Source organism: Balaenoptera acutorostrata, chromosome 20, assembly GCF_949987535.1.
Source record: "Balaenoptera acutorostrata chromosome 20, mBalAcu1.1, whole genome shotgun sequence".
Classification (NCBI taxonomy): Eukaryota; Metazoa; Chordata; class Mammalia; order Artiodactyla; family Balaenopteridae; genus Balaenoptera; species Balaenoptera acutorostrata.
Genome location: NC_080083.1, coordinates 49,582,356 through 49,601,221, shown reverse-complemented (window position 1 = coordinate 49,601,221; position 18,866 = coordinate 49,582,356). Strand labels below are relative to the sequence as shown.

The 18,866-nt window shown below is 46.8% G+C and overlaps 1 protein-coding gene across 2 annotated transcripts in view; it reads left to right on the top strand.

The window, feature by feature from the left end:
- The first annotated feature begins 1,943 nt into the window (after positions 1-1,943).
- The window catches only part of PECAM1 (platelet and endothelial cell adhesion molecule 1), a 53,018-nt gene continuing 36,095 nt past the window's right edge, over positions 1,944-18,866 (top strand). Inside the window, exons 1-5 of one of the 2 annotated variants that reach the window (XM_007175742.3) lie at positions 1,944-2,241; positions 2,328-2,354; positions 10,262-10,555; positions 14,440-14,745; positions 17,906-18,181. In XM_007175742.3, coding sequence (XP_007175804.1) covers positions 1,959-2,241; positions 2,328-2,354; positions 10,262-10,555; positions 14,440-14,745; positions 17,906-18,181 — 1,186 coding nt within the window. In that variant the 5' untranslated portion in view covers positions 1,944-1,958. The remainder of the gene's footprint in view (positions 2,242-2,327; positions 2,355-10,261; positions 10,556-14,439; positions 14,746-17,905; positions 18,182-18,866) is intronic. The other variant, XM_057535940.1, reaches the window with a different exon arrangement.

Here is an 18,866-nt window from a genome sequence, read left to right as displayed (position 1 = left end):
AGGGAACTAAGATCCCACAAGCTGCACAGTATGGCCCAAAAAAATTAAAATTAAAATTAAATTTCAGGTAACTTTTCTTATATTATGTTATCTATGTGTTCATTTCCTTTGTCCATTTTCCTTTTGTATTGTTGATCTTTTTCTTCTTGATTTCTGAGAGCTTTTTACATATCAGAGAGATTAGCTCTTTGTCTGTGATGTGAGTTGCAAATATTTTTTCCAGTTTATAGTTTTTCTCTTGACTGAACTTTTTTTGGGGGTGGGGGGCAAAGCAGAACATTTATTCATGGAGTATAATTTATCAGTCTTTCATATTATAACTTCTGGATTTTAAGTCATAGTTAAACCAGCCTTTGCCCAAGATCATGAGGAATTCTTTTATGTTTTCTTCTAGAACTTTTATGTTTCATTTGTACCTTCAGATGGTTGGTCCATTTGGAATTTATTCTGGTGCACAGTGTAAGTTGTGGGATATAATTTTTCCACTTTTCTTTTGAAACATTAACACATTTTTGAAATAAAGTTTTATTTTCTCCTGGTGTTCTAAAAGTACTAGCATTGTGGACGAAACAATAACTAATTTTTAGAAGTTTACTTTGGAACTTAGGGCCATGCGGTGGGACATTTATCACTATGGCTTGAATGTCACTTTGAGAAGCAAAAGTTGCTTACTCTACAGTTTGTAAAAGTTACCTTTGAAACCAACATTTATTTTATTACTCATGGCATTTCCTTTTTTTTTCCTGCCAAATCAAAATTTGGTAGCTGGTGGGGGTAATTTCCAGTAGGTTGCCAAAGGAGATAGTTTACAGTGGGGAATGGAAAATACAGAACAACAAAACTAAAAAAACACAATAGAAAAAAATTCCTTTATGCATGCATTGCTCTCTAACAGCTCTTATCAAAACTTCCATTGAACCGTAGATCACAGAGAGGAATTGTTCTCTAGCTGGAAGCCACCACTTCTAGGTACTTGCCCTGAGGCAGAGAAGTCTTTGGTTTCTCTGGTCCCAGTTCTAATATGACTTAGCTTTACCATGTGACGGTATTCAAGGGTAACATTTCAAAAAGCAGCACCGTGACCCCAAGGCAATGATCATCTAATTCAGACAATACAGTTAACTTGTCCTCTTTCAGTCAGTCATCCATTTTGCTCATGTTTTTGGTCACCTGCTAGGTACCAGGCACTGTCCCGCCATCATGGAGCCGGCAGTCCACGTGGGGGAGGAGCAGCCATTATGGCACATGGCAGAAAGTGTCTGACAAAGGAAGACTAGGGAGGTGAGGGGCCCAGAGGAAGGGCAGCTCAGTGTGGGGAAGACAGGCGACAATGCTAGAGGACTGATGCCTAAACTGAGTTATGATGAAGGGGTAGGAATTCGCCAGAAAAGGAAAGGGGAAAGCGTACTCCAGGCAGGGGAAGAGCATTGGCAAAGTCACAGACATGTGATGTGTTCTGGGAACTATAAATTCTAGCAACCCGAATGTAGGGGCAAGGAGGGAAGAGGTGAGAGACCAGGCTGGAGAGGTAAGCAAGGGCTAGATCGTGCAGGACTGGAAACTGACTTTCTCCGGAGGGCAGTGGGGGGAGCCGTTACAGGGTCTCCCTGACAAACCTGCAATTTTCTGAAAAAGTCAGTCCTCTCCATGCCTTTGTCAGGAAAGGCAGGAGGTCCAGATTTAGGCTGTGTGGAAAGAGCCCCCTTGGAGGGGCCAGAGGAAAAACTGAGAGATTTGGTGAGTGTCCAGGGAGAGAAGCCCTTTGCGGGGAGGTCGGAGAGAGGGAGGAACCCTCTCAGGCTGCCGCGAGAAGGGGCCCCCAAATCCAGGCCAGACGCAAGCAGGGCCGGGAGCGCTGAGGCAAATGTCACTTGTGCCTTTTTTTCCCTCTAAACAAACTAAACAAAGCAGCTGCGCCCGGTGGCCCCTCAGGAAGGCCAGTCATTTCCTGAGGAGATATGAGGCCGCCCAGGCATTGTTCCTGGTTTCCAGCATGGCCGCCATTACCTGACCAGCGCCACGGCCGGTCTGTCCGCGGCGCCTGGAGAAGCTCCCACAGGGGTCTCTGCTTTTCACGGGGCAGGTTTCTCACCTCCGTCGCGTGGGAAGTGTCTTCTGCCTCCGGGGCATGGCGCAAAAGCAGCACTAACTGCCCGAAGCCTCCGCTCCCTCTCAGGACGCCGCTGGGGTGGACCCAGGCGGGCACGATGTGGCTCTGCGGCCTGCTGACACTTCTGCTCTGTGAGTTTGCGCTCTCCTCCCACATCGCTTAACCTTCGTGAGAAGCGAAGCTCGTGAAATCAACATGTTTCTCCTGTCTTTTCCAGGTTCAAGCCTTGAGGGTCAAGAAAACTGTAAGTTGTAAAATTCCTACCTGCGACTCTTAAAACTCACGTCAAATTGCTCGGGTTTAATGTTTATAACAATTCAGAAACATATTCGAATTGTCAGCTAAAGTTGATTCCTTTCTGCATTTTAAGAAGGTTTTGGAACAAAACACTTATTCTAAGCCAAGTTTTAATCAGCATGTTCTAGAAGTAGCATACATTTTCTAGATCCTGGTGAATGCTGTTTGTTAGGATTGGGGGGGGGGTGGTGATAAGAAAGTGATTCCATAATTTGTTTTTTGTTGTTCTACCATAAATTTCTTTTTTTCATATTCTACCCTATCCCTGATTGTTTATTCACAAATTAGATATAATCAGTTTGTTAAATTCATGAGGTCAGAACATAGTTTATTTAGTTATTTTTTAAAAATATTTTATTTATTCATTTATTTTTGGCTGCGTCGGGTCTTAGTTGCGGCATGCAGGATCTTTCCTTGCGGCGCTGGGGCTTCTCTCTAGTTGTGGCACGTGGGCTTAGTTGAGGATCTTAGTTCCCCAACCAGGGTTCAAACCCGTGTCCCTTGCCCTGGAAAGCGGATTCTTAACCATTGGACCACCAGGGAAGTCCCGAAGTCAGAACATAGTTTAAATTGTTGTTGTGACTTTTTTTTCTCCTAAATGATCTAAAACAGAGATTAGATATCATTTCCCATCTACCCATGAGGCTACAATGATATCTGCAATATTTTGTGCTTGGGCATGGGAAGTGGGGCTTCTGCCTGTCTTTGAAATCTGGTCTGTCATCCACTTTAGAGCTAATTTTGAATCATTAAGATGAGCAGGTTTGGAGAATTGCCTGGTGGTCCAGTGGTTAGGACTCCGTGCTTCCCCTGTAGCGGGCACAGTTTCGATGCCTGGTCGGGGAACTAAGATCCCGCCTGCTGCACGGCAGGGCAGCACACACACACACATACACATGCACACACACACACACAAATAGATAAGCAGGTTTTGTTTTGCTTCATCTGGACCGTGTGAAGGAGGGGACTGGGCTGGGTCTGGGGGCTGAATAGAGGGAGAGCCCACAGAACAGGATCCCCTTGTCAGAGGTCACTTCATTCCACGCAGAATCGGGGTGACTGGGTTGCAGACAGTTGTACAGCTATTTGGAGATGATGTGTGTGGGTGACGCTGGTTTGTTGAGCCAAGGCTTGGAGCAGTAGCTCTGCACGGAGAGGGTTCGTGCTGGCTACTTAGCAAAGCCGGTCTGGCGGGTCTCCTGTGCGTGCGTCCATGTGCTTCGATGGGTGTTTGATCCCCATGGCAACCCATGGAGGCAGGATGTCCATTATCTTCATAATCAACCTAATTGACTGATGACATCTCTGCACCTCAGAGAAACAACCAACTTGTCCAAAAAGAGCCGGATAGCAGGACATCAGCACCAGAACCTCCCCTTCCCAAAACCCGATTGTCCGGAGCCTGGAGCCATAGGCCTGACTCAAATCTTTAAAGCCACTGTTACTCTGTCTTTCTGAGCCTTTTTCCCAATCTGTAAAATGAGGGTGATGCATCAGTATGAGATGAGATTAGAAGAGGTGCCGTGCCAGCCCAGCATGCGGTGATCAGTAAATAATGGTTTACTGTGGTCCTAGCTCACCCACCATCGTGGCTCCTTCACCTCCCTCTCTGTCCACTCCAGCCCTTGTGCCCTTGCTCTAGCCCAGACCACACCCTGCCAACACGTGTGCCTCTGGGCTTCTGCTTCTCTTGCTCCAATCTCCCATCTTCGTCCCCACCTCCGGGGGAAGTAAATCGCTCCCTGCCCAGGTTTCCTAGAGAAAGGTCTTGTACCTTCGGGGGAGACCTCAGAGCTGCAGGACCCAGAGCCGGGAGGCTCTCCTACTCCCTCCTCAGGCTTCTGCCCTGTTTTACACAAGGTGCCTGTGCAAGGTCACCACTGGGTGCTGGCAGAGTGGGGGCTGGGACCCAGGTCTCGCATTCCTCAGGCCACCCAGGACCACGTTGCACGTGCATGACCTGCCAGCCTGCTCCACGTGGCCTACTCCACGGTTGAGGCGCTTGGTCCGCCCTGGCCCTTCCTCTCCTTTTACTTCGGGCCCCCGCCCAACCCCAGCCGGCCAGTCTCAGGAGATGACCTCAGCTCCCTCTTCACCTAGAACACAGTGCTGTCTGGAGGGAACTCCCTCCACTTCCCGCCCTGCCCCGGCTTCAGGCTTATCTTCCTCCCCACCCGTCCTCCTGACTTCCCTCCTGGCTTCAGAGGCCGTGTCTGTCCCGTGGTGGGGCAGGGCCAGCCTGTCCACCTGGGCTCCGCGCCCATCTCTGGCATCACCCTCCTCCCCCAGCATCTCACGCTGTCTTTATTCAGCCTCCACCCCACTTTTAGTATCTATTCTTTCCTTTCAGTCTGCAAACATGATTGGTAGCTCTTGGTTTTTTAGGAAAAAGAAAAATCACAAACAATCCCCCCCGCACCCCCCCCCACCCCCCGTTTATCTTGTGCCCCACTATCTATCCACTCCCTTCCTCAGTCAAACTTCTCCGAAGCCCGGTTTCTAATCACCATCTCCGCTTCCTCACCTCTCAGGCGCCCTTACCTAGCAGGTCTGGCCTTGGCCCCCATGCCTCCCTGCCACTAGAACCCTCTCATAGATGCCATGAACATGTCCAGCCCTTAGCCTTCGGGACCCCGGTGTTAGCACAGAGCCTCTTTCTTTGGCCTCGTAGACCTTCTTCCCTGGTGTTCTCCCACCTTTCTGACAAACCCTCCTTTTTTCCCCCGGGAGACTTGGACTTTCCCAGGGTCTCATCCTCTCTGAAGCTCAACCCCCCGCTCTGTACACCTCCACATGCCCACCCTCGAGTCCACTCCAGCTCTGGCCACTCCCCTGACCATCAAGCTTCCCACGGGGCCTGTGGTTGACATCTCCTCCTAGTGGTCCCCCGGGCCCCTCAAACCAGCTGCACCACCGCGACTTTGTCTCCGCCCTTATCTTTCTCTGGCTTTGTCTCCGTCAGTCCACTGCATCCGTATCCCTCTGGGTACCTAATCCAGGAACCTTATCTTCCACTCTTTGCCTCAATCCCCACAGCCAATCAAACAAGTAAAATACATATTACAAATGTTATTATTAATGACCTTTAGTACGTTCATAATGTTGTGCAAACATCACCTCTGTCTAGTTCCAGAACATTTTCTTCACCCCAAAAAACAAGTCCTTTTGCATACACTAAATATTTCTCAAGTCCACCCCTTCCCCTCAGCACCACTGCATCTGCCTGAGCAGAGGCTGCATCAGCTTTCACCTGAACCATCGTCCAGGTTGTTACAGGCCTCCAGTCTCTCCTCCAGCCCACAGTGATCTTTCTAAAGCTCCAGTGTCATCCTGTTACTGCCTCCCCCGCAAGACCCTCAGGACAGGGCCCAGCTTGTCAGCATAGTGGGCAAGGCTCTCTGTTCTGCCCCCCTCCTACCTGGCCCCCTGGCCCCTCCAGCCTCACACTCTGGCTCCTGTAACCACCGGCGCCCAGAATGCATTGATTTCTCATGCCTCTGTGCCCTGGTACTTGCTGTTCTCCTGCCCCGAGCACCCCACCACCCTTTCCTGTCCTGGTCCAAGGCTCAGTTCAGGGGTCACTTCCTTCAGGCTTCCCTTGGCCCCTCCTGGGCAGCCCTTCCTCCTGGTGCTTACATGATTGTACTCCAGCTATCTGGGTCCCCACCAGCCTGCACAGTCTAGGACAGCAGGGATGCTTTCTTATTCACCTTGTAATCCCAGCACCTGACACAGGTGCTCAAGAAATGTCTCACTGAAAGGGACTCGAACTGAACTTGGAGGTGCTTGAGATTCAGATGAGCTGGGCCAGCACGCTGCATGCTGAGCACCGCAGTTCATCAGGGCCTCCCTGCTTCATGGCTCCCTGGATTTTCCTGACGATGGTGGGGGGCCCCTCCTCCTCTACCCGCTCCCCCCTTTCTTTCTGAGTCATTTCCAGGCTGAGGGCCGAGTGGCTGAGTCACGATGCCTCATCTTCCCTGGAGCATCAGCATCCGCTGACCGGTAGCCTGAGGCAGAGGGAACCCTAAAACCCTTTGTTTTAGGATTTGGGGATTTGGCGCTGTGGTCCCTAGGTGCCTTATCTGTGCTGTGGTGACTTTGTTACTTGGGTCATCTCCATCAGCCCCTCGTCTCTCCAGGTTGAAAAGATCTGGCCTCTTTAGGCTATTCTACAACCCCGTCCTTCCATTACAGTTCTGAACGTTTTGGGTCCTTTCTCCAGAGAAACGCATACTTGCATATAATCAGAGGTGGTTCATGGGCCCCCTGACACCCATCTGTGAACCTCCGGGAGGCCCGGGTTGTAGCAATCACTCTATTGTGTAAATAGTGAGACCTACACACAGGTCTCTCTACTGGCTGTTCCTGGAAAGTTTATTCACAAAGAGGATAATATTTTCCATATTATCTTAATAATCAGGTAGAGATTTTCTTTTTGAATTTTTTTTTATACAGCAGGTTCTTATTAGTTATCCATTTTATACATATTAGTGTATACATGTCAATCCCAATCTCCCAATTCATCCCACCACCACCATCACCAGCCCCCCGCCACTTTCCCCCCTTGGTGTCCATACGTTTGTTCTCTACATCAATCAGGTAGAGGTTTTTGAAGGTTGGGTAGTGTGTTTGTTATCTATTGCTCCTTAACAAATTATCCCAAAACTTAGTGGCTTAAGATAACAATTTATTATCTCACAGTTTCTGAGGGTCAGGAATCTGGGAATGGCTTAGTTGGATGGTTCTGACTCAGAGTTTGTCAGGAGATTGCAGATAAAATGTTGGTCAGGGTTACAGTTATCTGAGGGCTTGTCTGACGCTGGGGAATCTGCTTTTTTAAAAATAAATTTATATTTATTTATTTATTTATTTTTGGCTGCGTTGGGTCTTCTTTGCTGCGTGCGGGCTTTCTCTAGTTGCGGCGAGGGCTACCCTTGGTTGTGGCGTGCGGGCTTCTCATTGCAGTGGCTTCTCTTGTTGTGGAGCACGGGCTCTAGGCTTGCGGGCTCTAGGGCGCGGGCTCAGTAGTTGTGGCGCATGGGCTTAGTTGCTCTGTGGCATGTGGGATCTTCCCGGACCAGGGATCGAACCCGTGTCCCCTGCATTGGCAGGCAGATTCTTAACCACTGCGCTGCCAAGGAAGCCCTATATCTTGAATAATTTTAAAAAATGCGTTTCCTTCTCCTGTCCTGCCTTCTTTTTTTTTTTTTTTTAACTCTTTTGGCCGTGCCGCGCAGCATGTGGGATCTTAGTTCCCCAACCAGGGATCGAACCCGTACCCCCTGCAGTGGGAGCGCGGAGTCCTAACCACTGGACCATCAGGGAAATCCCATGTCCTGCCTTCCTTTCTTCTTCCTTGTCTGCTCCTGCTGGCCATGGAAGTGTGTGGTTCCTACCAGTGAATCAGCTGCGTTAATTTATTAAGCAGATGTATATTAGATTTGCTTAGAAAAGCAAGGTAGGCGGAAGCATCTTGTGTTAGTGCACATCATCCTCTCTAAAAAACCGCTACCCGATGCTTTAGCCAAGTTTGCTTTAAAATTGTTAAACAGTGGTAGAGCTCCCTAGGGATGGTCGGTAGGAGACCCAGGCAGGGCTGGCGCTGAGGCTGGAAGGCCTGGAGTAGGGAAGAACTGTGAAATGCAGACTGTGAGCTCTAGGTGGGCAGAAACTGTGCCAGTCTTACCCTTCTCTGAATCCCCAGTACTGGGTGCAGTGCCTGGCACAGAGACGCCCCCTTCAATGTCTGCTGAATGAATGGTGCTGAGGAAGCAGGAAGGAGGTGTCAATCAGGGGCCACGCATCGGGCAATACAAACCTGCCCCTTCAGTGCTCTCAGCCACCTTGGTTCCGTCATTGTTCAAGATTAAAATACCAGGGAAGGCAAGTATTAGTGTTCCTACTTTATAGGAGGAGAGGTGGTAGCCTGGAGAGGTTAAGTAACTCCCAGTGACACCCAGCTAATGACTGTGGGATCAGGGGTTTGGACCGGGTGTGCCTGACTTACTTTCTTCCTGTACCCAGTTCTGTGTCCCAGTCTGGGGTGTACCAGCCATGGGTATGCATTTCATTCAGGTTGATGACACTAAAGTAGCCCAACACAGTGCGATGACTAACACCGGGAGTCTGGAGAAGTTGCTGTAATTCACCTGGGAAATTAAAAAATTGTTTTTTTTTTTTCTGAAAAAATTGACTAGAAATATGATTTCAAGAAAGAGCTTTAGAGACCTCAAGACTCAAGAGTTGGTATTATACCTGTGACTGACAGAATCTAGCTAACATTTTGCAAGCAATTCATCTGTACCAGGAACTGTGCTCCAAGAACTTAAATTCAGGTTCTCATTTACACTTACTGTTTTTATGTCCATTCTATGGATAAACAAACTGAGGCTCAGAGAAGCTCAGTAACTTACTAAAAGCCACACAGTTTGTGAGCAGAGATGGGATTTGGCCCAGGAAGTCTAACTCTGCACTCATCTTCTGCTCTTTACCATCTCCTGATAGAATCACTGTACTAAACAGCATGGCTTAAAATGAAGAAGGAGGTACTGAAGGAGTAGGGAGAGTTGCCTGTCCCTACCTGGGAAGGGAACGTATTAATCTATGGGAAACTAAACATGGTTCAAAGAAACTTTTGTTCCAGTAGCTCACCCAGCAAGCTCCTCAGACCAGGAGCTAATAAGGAATACAGAAAGACAGAAAAGGGAATTCTAAAGATTCCTGCTGTAAGAAATAAATTTAAACAGTCATCTTGTTTCATCTCATGACTAATCAGATGCCATTTTTTGTTAAATTAATTGCTCAGAAAAAAAGGCACAAGGATGGACTGTTGTATTCAGCTTAAAACCTGAGACATGTTATAGACAAGTTAAATTCTAAGGTGTTCAAGAACAGTTTGACATTATTAAAAGAGAGAGAAAGAAAGACGATTTTTTGCCAGTATCTCTGGCCAGCTACCTTGCTATACCTTTTTTGGTTTGTAAAATGATTTGGGACCACTTATAAAAATTATGTATTATTGTTCAATAGGATAAAATAAATAAGGAAATCAGAATGAGAAGAAAATATGGCAGTCAAATAAAACTGTGACTCTTTTAGCACAGAAAACTGCATCCCAAAGGTTGCTAGAGGTAAAATTTGGGGCTTATACTTCTTAGCAGCCAAAGCAAAAACGGGAAGCAAGGTGCATGAGAAAAAGTGGTTTCAAGTTCTCACCCATCTGGTGAGGCTTCTGACTTCATCAGCTAGAAAACACCAGTTGAGACTGTGCTAATTTGGGCAGGCGGGGGGTGGGTGGGTGGGGTGGGGTTGGGGAAGCGGTTTCTGGATGTGACCATGTGATTTCGGAATGGTGGTAGCCATCATTTATCAAGCAATTACCGTGTACCAGGCACTGGTATACCCAGGAAATCACTAGGTGATTTCCTGCTCCTCTTCTGTAAGTCTTACAGCAACTTACTATGTAGGTATTATAACCCCATTTTATAGATGAGAAAGTTGAGCTCAGAGAGGTTAATCACCCAAGGTCACACAGTAAGTGATGAGCCAGGACTTGAACGTTTGTCTGCTTGAATCCTATGCTCCCTCCAGGGGCCACCATGTGGCAGCTCACAGGCTGCATACATCTTAGGGACATGTTTTATTTGTCACACTCCAAAGGCTGCCACCTTGTCATGGTGGGAATATGAGCAGCTTAGTATCAGCTGCCTCGTGCTTGACCCGCCACACACAGTCACTACTCACCTGGGACCCCTGGACACTATACTGCATGGATGTGATGATACCAATCTGATGTGGTGACGTTGTTTCTGAGATAACTGGTGTGTCTGCTCTCCTTCCCTTGGCCTTTAGCTTTCACCATCAACAGCATCCACATGCAGTTCCTGCCGAAGCAGGAGGTGCAAAATGGGGAGAACCTGACCCTGCAGTGCGTCGTGGATGTCAGCACCACGTCTAGTGTCAAGCCTCAACACCAGGTGCTGTTCTATAAGGATGACGTGCTGTTTCACAACGTCTCCTCCATGGAGAACACAGAGAGTTATTTTATTCCCCAAGCCCGGGTCTATGACGCAGGGACCTATAAATGCACCGTGATCCTGAACAACAAGGAGAAAACGACTGTGGAGTACACGGTGTTGGTGAGAGGTGAGTCCCTGGAGTGGAACACAGCTCAGGCAGGTGAAGCGTGAACCCATGCAGGAGCCAGAATGGTGATTCAATGAGTCGTAACACCGGACCTACCTGCCCGTCCGTCATCCTTCTCACTCATCTGCCTGACATTTTCCTAACCTGGAAATGCAGGCATTAGACATGCTCCCAGTACACCAGGCTTTTCCTCACCTCCATGCCTTTGCACATGCTATTTTCTCTCCCTGGAATACCCTCTTCATCTCATCTCCTCGTGAACTATTTCTCCTTCAACACTCAACTCAATGATCTCTTCTCTGACACTTTCCCAAACAAAACTGACCTCCCCCATGGTCCCAGTCCTTACAGCTCTTATGCTTTCTCTGCGTTCAATGGTATTTATATCAAGGTCATGGGGCTGAGTGTTGACTCTGGATTCTGCAGTCACTCTGCCTAGATTCCAATCTGGACAAGTCCCTTAACCTCTCTACACTTTAAAATTCTCATCAGTAAAATAGAGATAATAATACTACCGAGCTCAGGAAGTTATTGAGAGGATTAAAAGATATCCTGTTGGTAAAAAGCTTAGTGCAATTTCCAGCACATAATGAGTTTCCAGTAAGCGGCAATTACTATTTCACTCGATATTGCAACTTTCTGACATATCTGTCTGCTCTTCTGGATTATGAGATCCTGAGCTAAGAGATGGTGTTTGGTCTATTTTTGTATCTCAAACAAACAAACAAAAATCTGGCTCATAGTAGGCACTCAATAAATGACTGTGGAATAAATTAAACAGTTGAAAACAGCAAGTAGAAATAGAGATGGAAAAACAAGAGAAATATCATTGTGGGAAATTTGGGTCATAGAGTTCCATCCGTCCATTCATTCATTGATTTACTCCTTCAAGAAGCATGTCCCAAGGCTGCAAGTCAGGAAAAAAAATAGGTGCCAGACATGAAAATGCATCAGACAGGTCCTAGCTGTGGACGCACTTACAGTCCTGTGGGGAAGAGGGACATGTAAACAAATCATTGCGGTCCAACAGTCATATGATCTGAGCGCCTTGGGAGCACAGCGGTGGGAGGAAACAGTTCTGCCTAGTGAAGTTAGGGACGGCTTCCTGGAAGAAGGGACACTGGGTCCAGATATAGAAGATGGTGTGGGAATTTGCTTGATGGTGAAGTGGGGCAAAGGACAGAGAAAAGGGATGTAGCGTAAGAGTGAAAGCGCAGAGGCTGAGAAAGAGGTTGCCAACCCAGCAGAGTGCCCCTCGGTCAAATTCTCCGACCTCCTAAAGACAGGTCTTCATGTCCTGTCTCTAAAATAGAGATCACTGGGAATCTATGTGTACCCTTGAAGGTTGTTTTGGTTTTTTTATAAATCTATTTATTTATTTATTTATTTTTGGCTGCGTTGAGTCTTCGTTGCTGCGCGCAGGCTTTCTCAAGTTGCGGCGAGCGGGGGCTACTCTTCGTTGCTGTGCGGTGGCTTCTCTTATTGCGGAGCATGGGCTCTAGGCACACGGGCTTCAGTAGTTGTGGCTCATGGGCTCAGTAGTTGTGGCTCGGGGGCTCTAGGCGCGCCAGCTCAGTAGTTGTGGCGCACGGGCTTAGTTGCTCCGCAGCATGTGGGATCTTCTGGGACCAGGGCTCGAACCCATGTCCCCTGCCTTGGCAGGCGGATTCTTAACCACTGCGCCACCAGGGAAGTCCAGGTTGTTTTGTTTTGAGGATTAAATGGGTAGCAGATGAAGCCTTCTTAGTGATTGAGTGTTGGATGAATGAATGGCCCGTCGTGTGCGAGGTGCTTGCCCTGACCATCCTTAGAAAGAAATAACCCTTTCATCAAATAAGAAGCAGGAAGAACCAGTGGGCAAGTGTTTGGGGGCGTTTTCCTTTCAAAAGTATACAACCTCTGGCTACCTTCCCGTCAGGCTTTGAGGCTCACACGTGAGAACGTGACTGCATCACCCCCCAGGCCAGTTCCTCCCTGGGTGTCCTCTGGTCTGTTGGGGCACGGCTGGCCAGACATCCCTTTGTGTCACCAGGGGCAACAGCCACAGGGATGCAGACCAGCCCTCCTCCATCTCCACCGCGGACAGGGGAGGAGCCAACAGGTCCAGGTATTCACGTTAGTGATGAGGAAAGATTGGCAGGCCAAGAGTTTGGGAAATGTACGTTGAAAAGAAATGCGCTGACAAACTTGGCTGATTTAATGGATACAGTTTGTGAATTCAGCCCTGTGCCTCCTTGACACCTGCTGACATAACTGTCATTTCTGCACTTTTGAGCTCACTTCTGTGATCAGAATAGTCATTCATACTATTGTTACCTCCAGTAATAAGAAATACCACTTATCAGGCCCTCATGAGGTAAACGATTCTAAGTGCTTTACACGTGTTGTGTTTTCCTCCTGCAGTCGCACTGGCAGATAAGCCTGGTTCCTCCCACGTACAGGTGTGGATGCTGGTGCTCGGAGAGGTTGGGTAGACTGGTCCCATAGAAGGCAGAGCCAGAGTGAGAACCAAGATCTATCTGACTCCACAGTTGGCCTGTCCAACTCTTGATTATTATGATAGGTTTTTGAAGTAGACAAAAGGCAATTCATTCATTCGTCACCCATGTATCGAGTGCCCACTCTGAGCCAGGCTGAGGACCCAACAATGAATAAGACATGACCCCGTCCCTTGCGGAGCTCGTGTGGGGCAGGGGAACACCTTTTCAAACAGCTGCCACCAGAAGTAACAGCAGTGGTGAGAACACAGTACAGATCTCCTTCCCAAGAGGACAGCCCTCCATCTCTGACCTGGGTGGGTCAAGAAAAAAGGTTCATGAGTCTTAGGTGACTGGGGGAGGTGGCACATCCAGGAAGAGGCAGTTTTAGGAAACAAGCAAGTCTGTCTGACTCCAAGGTGGAGTTCATGATCCCCAGACCACGGGGCCTGGATGGGACATCTAGTCTCAGCCAGGCTCTCCTGGCTCCCCCTAATCTGACCTTGGCTCACCACCCATTGTATTTTCCCCTCCAGCCCTTCCTCGGCTCCGGACGGCCCTCCTGAAAAGCCACTCCTATCCCTTAGCACAAGCAGATCCCCATGCACGTGTGCGCTCTGAAATGCCTGTCCTTAGCCCTCATCCCATCTCATGCGTCCAAATAACCCCCTCCCTCCAAGATTCCTCTCAGGCCCTATTCCTTTCTAGGATCTTCTCTGATCCCCCCAGGCAAAGAGGACCTCCTCCTTTCCCGACTGCTCCGTCACTCACTGTCTCTGTGACACACTCTGATGCTTGGTTATTTTCAGCTTTGCTTTTTGAACTGAGAGGCCACGCCTCCCTCCTCTCCCCCCACCCCCCAACCTCTGGCTCTGGAGTCACACAGACCTGGAGTCGAGTCTCAGCTCTGGGGCTTGACGGCTGTGAGCTTTTGGATGAGTCTTGGACCTCTCTGAGTATCACCTACTTCATCTGTAAAAATGGGCATAATTTTCTCTTTCCTGCCCACCCAAGAGTTTTATTATGAGAATTAGAAAATCGGGTCATGGATATAAAGTCAATCCTAGCTTGTGGTAGGCATTCAATAAATTATAACAACAATCACAATAATATCCACAAATGCAGGCTGTTTTGTTTTGTTTTTAACTGTATCAGTTGGGATGATTGCCTTCCCAATGGAGTTATAAACATTGAAAGCACCAACCACATCTTAAACATATTTTATATTTTTCAAAGTACCTGGTACGGTGCTGGAAACATACTCCCTCAATAATTACCTGGTAGGTAACACTGAGGTTCTGGGAACAAAACAGAAGAACCCTCAGATGGGTCAGCCACAGTGACTCAGCTGAGGGACGCTTGTGCCACTGGAGCAAACATACTAACGGACTTTCTCTTCCCCCAAAGGAGTGTCCGATCCCAGGGTGACGCTGGACAAGAAGGAGGTCATAGAAGGCGGGGTCGTGATGGTCAACTGCTCTGTCCCGGAGGAAAAGGCTCCAATACATTTCACAATTGAAAAATTCGAACTAAATGTAAAAGGCGTCAAGCAAAAAAGAGAAAAAACTTCCCAGAACCAGAATTTTGTGACGCTGAAATTCACAGTTGAAGAGCAAGACCATGCTATATGGTTCCAGTGTCAAGCTAGGATCGTTTCCGGGACCCACGTGGAGCCCTCTAGGTCCATCAGGAGTGAACTGGTCACCGTGAGGGGTCAGAGTCCTACTCTCCTTTTTATCATTCTTTCTGGTTTGCTGGTTTGGTCTGGGGAGAAAGAGCCCAGAATTGGAAAGGGGCTGGGGCCTTCTGGCTGGACTGCTGTCTCAAGACTGTTCTTAATCACTTTATATTTTTCAAACTTTTTGACTGTGACACAGTTAAAAAAATACATATACGTATATATTTCCCAACAACACTTAACCTTAATATATGATGCATTTTGCTATTTTTCTTTCTATTCTCTTTCAGTTTTTTATAGCACTGGCCTCGACTCCCTGAAACGATGCCTTGTGTGACCTGCAGTTTGGAAACCATGGCTTTAAGCCAGTGAGGATCAGACACCAGGAAGTAGGGTCTGGAGGGGATCCAGAGGGAAGGGGGACCAGGTCCTCAGCCTTTGCCGCCCAGGTTTTTTTTTTTTTTTTAATATTTATTTATTTATTTATTTTGGCTGCGCTGGGTCTTAGTTGCGGCACGCGGGATCTTTTTTAGTTGCGGCATGCGGACTTCTTAGTTGCAGCATGCAGACTTTTAGTTGCGGCATGCATACGGGATCTAGTTCCCTGACCAGGGATCGGACCCGGGCCCCCTGCATTGGGAGCGCGGAGTCTCACCCACTGGACCCCCAGGGAAGTCCCTCTGCCTCCCACATTTGATGAGGGACTCCACTCTTCTACCCACCCTTCCATCCCCAAGACATTGGACAAATAGGAAACAAATGAGGTGACCTGAGAAATGCTCTCAGGAGAGAAAGGCAACAGCAGAGGGGAGCCTGGGTGTGAGTGTCCAGGACAGAGAGAGCTCAGAGCTCCAGGTTAGGCAACCAGCAGCTCCCGGTGACCTGAGAGGGAAGCAGTTGTGAAGCAGGGAGGAATCAGGAGAAGGCACAGTCTACTGCAGAGAGCCGCAAATGTATTCGGGATAGGAGCCCTAAAGCTTATCATAAACGACCCTCTGCTTTTGGTACCTTACTTCACCTCTGCCCATTGTGTATGCATAATACTTTATTTATGTGTATATATTTACTATATAGTATTATGTATATATAATATATAGTATTTTGTATATATGATATGTTTCTTATTATAATACGTGGTGTGGGTTAAATTTTCAGAAAATATGGTACTATATAAAGTATAAAGTGGCAGTCTTCATAGTAAGTACCACTACTCAGAGAAAACCCTTGTGTGGTCTTCTAGACTTGCTCTACTCATTCATCATGTACACACACAATTTTTGCTTGTTTTTCTTTGTTTTTACAAAAAAATAGGACCAGTCAAACATTCTATCTTATAACTTCTTTTTAACAACCATAACATATATGGACTTTTGTCCATATCAAGAAATACAGATCTTTATCATTTTAGTGGCAACTCGGAATCCTGTGCCCTAATACATTTGCCTCGTTTTCTATTGATGGACATTTAGGTATTTTTCCACTTTTTTGCTATTAAGACAATCTTGCTTATACTTATAACTTATACATACTTATACTTATAACTTCTGTACTTTCGTGAGTATTTTATTATTATTCCTGGGTCAAATTGTTGATTCAAATGTTTTGTGCATTTTCAGTATTGAAAGATATCGCCAAAGTACTCCTCCAAATGGATGAACATTTCCATCAAAAGTGTTCCATTTTCCACATCCTCACCAACACAGAATATTATCAATGTTTTGTTATTTTTGACAATCTGATTGAGGTGCAGTGATATATCATTGCTGTGATTTGTATTTCTTTGGTCTTCCGTGAGGTTGAGTATGCTTTTTATGTTTATTGGTCTGTTACATTTCCGCCCCCATAAACTGCCTGTTCATACACACTTTGCCCATATTTACCACTTCTGGTTGATTTGTTTGAGCCCTTTATAAATTAAAGGAATGTGCTCTTTGTCAGGTACTATGCAAATATTTTACTCAGTTTGTCATGTGTCCTATTTTTTATTTCCATGAAGAAGCTTTTAATCTTTAGTTAATCAAATTTATGCATCTTTTGGGAATTCCCTGGCTGTCCAGTGGTTAGGACTCAGCACTTTCACTGCCATAGGCCCAGGTTCGATCCCTGGTCTGGGAATTAAGATCTTACAAGCTGCACGGCACAGCCAAAAACAAAAAACAAAAAATCTATGCATCTTTTTTTCCTTACAGTATCCAGTTCTGTGATTCACACCTAAAGTTCCTCCACACTCCAAGATTATTAAAGAAAAAACGCACCTATGTTTTCTTTTACTGTTTCTGTGCGTTAATTTTTTTTTTCTTCTGCATTTAGATCTCTGGTGCATCTGGAGTTAGTTAGATGCTCTCTCTTTTTGACTTTTACTCAGGAAATGACTTTTTTTAATTATACCTTTTTATTGTGAATTTAAATGACTTTACAGTAAAAAAAAAAAAAAAGAATGTTAAAGTATTATAATACCCTGAATTCACTTTTGACATTTTTTAACGTTCTTATCTGCGTTTTACATAGTTGTAATCTGTGTACATACTCCCTTACGCATTGCTGTTTTTTTGGTGGGAGCAAAGGCCTGGCCCTATCTCTCTCACCATCTCCTGAAGATCCGACACCCTGATATCTGACCCATATTTTATTAAAGCAGTGTTTTTCAAACTGCATGAGTCATGAAATCAATTTAGTCTGTCACAACCAGCATTTTTTAAAAAGAGGTAGAACAGATTAGAAATCACTTTTGGGGGGCATACGGTTATTTAAATATGCATTTCCACGAAGCTGCACTTTGGAAAGTGATGGAATATCTAGGCTGCAATGCCAGAGGTCCATGAAATGGTGCGATAATTACCTAGGAAATCCTTGGTGGGCAGGGGGAGAGTCTGTTTCTCACTGCTGTGATTATTTCTGAGGTCATTTGAACAAAGTTCTGTAGATGAGATCTAGGGAAGATGGTTTGGCCTTTGGGAGGCTCAAGAAAGTTAGAGAACTGAAGTTAAGAAGAAGGCTGAAGATGCAAGAATGAGCGAGAAGGGAGGAAGCATCAAAGCAGCCTAGACTAAGGTTTTTGAGAGGAAAGGTTGAATTTTTTTAATTAATAAGGAAAAACTGTGATTGGTATGAAAAAGAACAGAAAAGGGGAGGAAGTGCCTTTCCCCCTCACCCAGGTTTGAACCTGAATCCAACCAGCTTGTCCTCTTCTTGTAGAATCCTTCTCTAATCCCAAGTTCCACATCAGCCCCAAGGGAACGATCATAGAAGGAGATGATCTCCACATCAAGTGCACCATTCAAGTGACGCACCTGGCCCAGTCATTTCCGGAAATCATAATCCAGAAGGACAAGGCGATTGTAGCACACAGCAGGCACGGCAACGAGGCCGTGTACTCAGTGATGGCCACGGTGGAGCACAACGGCAACTACACGTGCAAAGTGGAAGCCAGCCGCATATCCAAGGTCAGCAGCATCGTGGTCAACATAACAGGTAGGGCTGCTGCTGGAGGGTGTCGGCATATGGCGGGCCCAAGAAGCTGCTGTGCTGAAATCCAGGATGGACAGTGAGAGCTGATCCTTCGCTCCTGCTGGTCTGAATGAATGTGCTCAGGCAGGGCCGTGGTGCTGGTGGGGAAAAGTCAGTACAGAGCAAGTAAGCCGTTCACTGTGGTGGTTGAGGGTGCAGGTTGTGGCATCAGATCCCAACCCGGCCACTCAGTACCTCTGTGACCTTGGGTGCGTTATTGACCTTCTCCTTGCCACAACTCTGAGATGGGGATAGTGACAGCCCTCTAGGACTCTTACAAGGACCAAATGACATCACCCTGCCATAAAGGGCCGCATATAGAGTAAGCACTCAGTGAAATGTCAGCTGGTGTTTCTATTATTGCATCACATTTTTCTTTCCTCTGTGCCAAATACTGTGCTAGATCCCTGTATCCACGTGCAGGTCCTATGACAGGGTCAGGAATGAGAAAGCATTACTAAACTCAAAAATAATAGTCCCAATTCCTCTTTGTTAAATACTGTATGCCTGGTTTACATACATTTTCATTTCAAGCTCACAACTGTAGTATAAGGTAAGAATTATGATTCTGGCTTTATGGAGGTGGAAGCTGAAGCTGAGAGGTTAGGTCACTCACCCAACAATTAGAGGGTTGCCAAGTGGCAGAGCA